The following is a 4,157-nucleotide window of genomic DNA, read 5'->3' as shown; positions in this document are numbered from 1 at the left end:
AATATCGGTAACAAGCGACATGGAAAATATGTAACATCAACTTGCTAACTTTTAAAAATATATACAGGTATCGAGATCAACTTCCATAAACCTATTTGTAAATTACACATAAAGGTCGCGGTTAAAAATTGTTACGTCATTTTCAACAGCCTATTTTAATTCTAAGTGAATTCAAAAATATCTATATCTATAATTCCTTACGCTTAATAAAATAATGCACAATTTAATCACAAACATAAAAGCAAAAAACCAACTGATCATTTGTAGAACAAGACTTATTCAATGAAGCAGTCCATAAACATCAGTTGATTTTTTTTCTTTAAGGCAATTTCCTTAACGCACAAAGATATAAATACACATACTTTTTACACTAATTCTAACTTTCACACGTTTCGGTAACAATTTTAACATAAAAAGTAAAAATTTTTCAACATGACAAAAACAATGTTGATCCATTTGGTGCTTCGAATAATGTTGCCACTATTCGTATAGACAGTATAAAAACAATGCACTCTTCATGGAACAATTAAATTAAGGTCAAAAGGCCTTCAAGTAGATTGCATAAACCCGCAAACTGACGATTTATTAATAACAAAAGTTTAATTGCTGCAGTACAAAATAAAGCATCTTAATCTGCCCCCCCCCCCCTTCGCTCTGTCATTAGAAGCAGTTAACTATTTCTGGCCATAAATTTTGATGATGTGATCAAAGTACACCCAGTATATTTTCATTCTACTCAAATAAGAATCTTTTAATTTGAGTAGTATATTAGAAATTTTGTTTTTAGAAGTTGTAAAATTTATACAGGGTATCTTTTCAAAATGTGGCCGATGTGTGTAATGCTTAAAAATAAATATTGCATTTAGTAACATAAAAAAACTTTATCCAAGTTAATAAAAGTAATAACACAAATTCTCGACAAATAAAATATTTTATGTCTTCGATTAATTGCAAATTAAGTAGGCTTATGTTCTGTGTATTTACGAAACAGAACTGATTGCATTATGCGGTGCTCCCATTTGAGTTAAAACTTTGTCCAGCCACTGCAAAGGTCCATGTAAATGTACCTCAATCCAACATGGCGTGCTGGTGACGTCCTGCCGATGGTACTCGGCACCCCACCCCTTAACGAAACTCATACGAATCGTGCACATCTTTGTCAATTCGTAAACCGCCTCGAAACCGTGATTGACACATTGAGAGAGTAACTGCGCGAATTCGGCGTTATTGAAAATTCTCAGAGAACAACCGGCGGGTATTTTACAAACCGTCGACGGATGAAAGCCGTGATGGTGGTTGCAATTTCGCGACTGTACAAATATGGCCGAGTCCGATAGGCATTCCGCGTATACCTCGCCATTAACGTAATACAGATGCACTCCCTTCCCGATATGTCGCCGAGTATTTTCTATTGTAGAATTCCTGTTAACGTTGCTTAACTGCCCTAAACAAAACCGATCACTATTGTTACTAGGGTTTGTGAAACCGTCGACGATCACTGACGTACTGTGACAGTGGAAAACTTCACCGACTCGACAATTCAATTCGTAATACGCTATCGACGCCCAAAATGGTTGCTCTTGGTATGCCACCGACTGTACATCGTTTAGCGACGACTGTGGAGACTCCGCGTGCTGGCTGTTGTTGTTACCATTTGCGTTACCTGCAATGTTTTGTTATCACTATCATTATCATACTAGTGATGGAGCATTCTCAAAATATTCTAGTGATGGGAATATTCTGAGAATGTTCTGCAAATATTCTTATATATCGTATTCAAATTTTTGAAGTGCCTTGTTTCCACCATTAGCCATTGATTGGTATCGGTTGCCTTAGTTACCATGGATACAATAAACAAAATAAAATCTTCATGAATCCATGGCCTGCTATTTAAAAACAGTACAAAAATAAGGTTTTCATTACATACATTAATGTAATCAGGAAAAATCAATTGACGTTAATATATACAGGGTGTTGCATTGAAAAATACCAACATTGGGTCAAATCTCAGCAACTGTGATCCAAATTTTTTGGGGTCACACTATACACATTTAAAAATCAGTGTATGCATTAATTGGCTACATCTCAGTTACCTTTGAGAATTGAGCACATGTTTTTTTTGTGTAAAAGACGATATAGGGCGGGATTTCAAATATTATTTCATTATTTTTTTCTGGTGGTTCCTCACTAAGTTGATTTCTTTTTAAAAAAAAGCAAAAGCGCGGCAAAAATTTTTATTTCCACAACTAATTAGCAGCAAAAAAAAAGTGCCATATTACTAATATTATCGCCATTTCATTTTTTTACCGTATCTTGAATTGAACCAAATAGGTACTTTAGATTCTGAAATATTGAACACCCTGTATTTTTGTTATTTATTTCGATACAAAATGACATTCTGAGTACAATGATACCCCACTTGCCACTTTTTGAAAGATTGTCAATTTTTTACCTTGAACCATTTAAAACGATTTAAAGCGTCAAAATATTCGTACAAAAATCCTCTTTTTTAAGAATTGAGTGAAAGTAAAAATTATGTTTTCAGAAACTTTAAAATTGTCTGTTATGGTGTGTACACGCAAAAACACAAAAAAGTAGTTTTCATACTTTACTTGACCACGAATCAACCACTATAAATGGCCCAAAGCACTCTAGATTGAAGAATAAAAGATGCAAAAAATTGACCATCTGGCAAAAGTGGGGTGTAATTATACTCAAAATGTCATTTTGTATCGAAATTAACAAAAAAATACTGGATGTCTCATTTAATAATCGAAAATTAAGCTACAGAAAAAGGCAAATGCACCCAGTATATGGGAGCGTTAATCTGGATCTGCGTTCATTTGTCATTGTTTAAATTTTTCTGGCATTTTGGTGTACACATTTTACTAACGAAACGTTCCTCAAGTTGCCGACTTGATTTCGGAGTTCAAATGAGAAATCAAACCTTGTAAGTGGACAAACCCCCTTCAAAATGTTATTAATTGTTCATATTACCTTCGTCGGTTGGGCTATATGCCGGCGGCGGAGTTTCAGCTAAATTGGCGTACGGAGACTGAGGATTGGAGGAGGTCACGCTACCCGGACTTCCCACACTCGACAGTGGAGAACCCGGACTCAAACTGTTCCCGGGAAAACCGTTCGCGGAGTAGCTCACGTTCGAAGGCATGTTCGGCTCGACAAGTTGCTGGAAGGGCAGTAACGAGTGTCCGGGCACGAAATCATTATGCCTAGGCACGAGCACGGGCGGCAGCACGGGACTCTCGACACGTTTGTAATGGTACGGGTTGATGCAGACCTCCTTCTGTTTCGCTGAGAACGGGAACTGACAGTGTTCTAAGGGTTTCAGCTCGTGGTGACTTTGTAAATCCGGCCATCGCCACACACGACAGTAGATGACATGAGGGAGACCTTTTCGGTGTGAGACCTGCAGCCGTCCGTCCAAACTTCTCGGAATTGTAACACATTTGCTCGGCGTGCCGGGGCAGGAGAGTGCCCGTTCTAGCTCTTCAATTGCGCCCTTTCGTTTCTTCAGTTTTTTTACCAGACTATCCACCGCCTTTTCGGCCCACTTCTCTTCTTCGTCCCCCTGCTTCCATCCCAAGAGTTTCTTAACGGCGGGACTGGTGAACGAAAAAAGGCTATTAAGCGTCGACATGGGTCCACTACTCGAAGATTCGGCTTCGTCTGTCTCCATGATGCGCTAAAAAACGAAATTTATTAGCAGTTTTAAGTGCAAGCCCTTGAAATGATTCAGTAGTAGAGGTAATGACTCACACTTATTGATATTTCATGGGTCCAGCTGTACTCATTCATAAACATGATAAAATAGATCTGCACGTTTTAGCTGTTAAAGTAGTAATAGGAAGTTAAAACGCACAACCAGATTCAATCAAAGTGCAATAAACTTATGGCAATAATGCAAAATAAAAATAAAGAAAAACCAGTTACAGATATGCACTTAACGCACTTTACGTCTATTTACCATTAAACTCACCTGCTCACCTTTACGTAACTAACAAAATTTAATATCAACAATAACCACACCTTATTTATTACAATATCATAATAAAAACGACTGTAAACATTCACTTTGGTCAAATGGGTTCATTAATCGACGCCATACATAAAGCAAGCGTAAACATTTTTACACCAAT

At 37.3% G+C, this 4,157-nt stretch overlaps 1 protein-coding gene across 3 annotated transcripts; it reads right to left on the bottom strand.

Moving 5' to 3' along the window:
* Nucleotides 1-970: 970 nt before the first annotated feature.
* LOC116175863 (protein mothers against dpp) lies at nucleotides 971-4,157 on the bottom strand. 3 transcript variants are annotated; one of them, XM_031494208.1, is made up of 3 exons: nucleotides 3,998-4,157; nucleotides 2,998-3,703; nucleotides 971-1,663 (listed from the first exon to the last, which is right to left on the bottom strand). In XM_031494208.1, exons 2-3 carry the CDS (start codon nucleotides 3,695-3,697, stop codon nucleotides 981-983), a joined length of 1,383 nt encoding a protein of 460 aa, XP_031350068.1. In that variant the 5' UTR covers nucleotides 3,698-3,703; nucleotides 3,998-4,157; the 3' UTR covers nucleotides 971-980. The 3 variants fall into 3 exon arrangements, with proteins under 3 accessions (XP_031350068.1, XP_031350069.1, XP_031350067.1); XM_031494209.1 differs by having other exon boundaries at nucleotides 4,006-4,154; XM_031494207.1 differs by lacking the exon at nucleotides 3,998-4,157 and adding an exon at nucleotides 3,778-3,955.

This window comes from Photinus pyralis, unplaced genomic scaffold, assembly GCF_008802855.1.
Source record: "Photinus pyralis isolate 1611_PpyrPB1 unplaced genomic scaffold, Ppyr1.3 Ppyr1.4_LG7, whole genome shotgun sequence".
Taxonomy (NCBI): domain Eukaryota; kingdom Metazoa; phylum Arthropoda; class Insecta; order Coleoptera; family Lampyridae; genus Photinus; species Photinus pyralis.
This window is presented reverse-complemented; position numbering and strand designations above follow the sequence as displayed.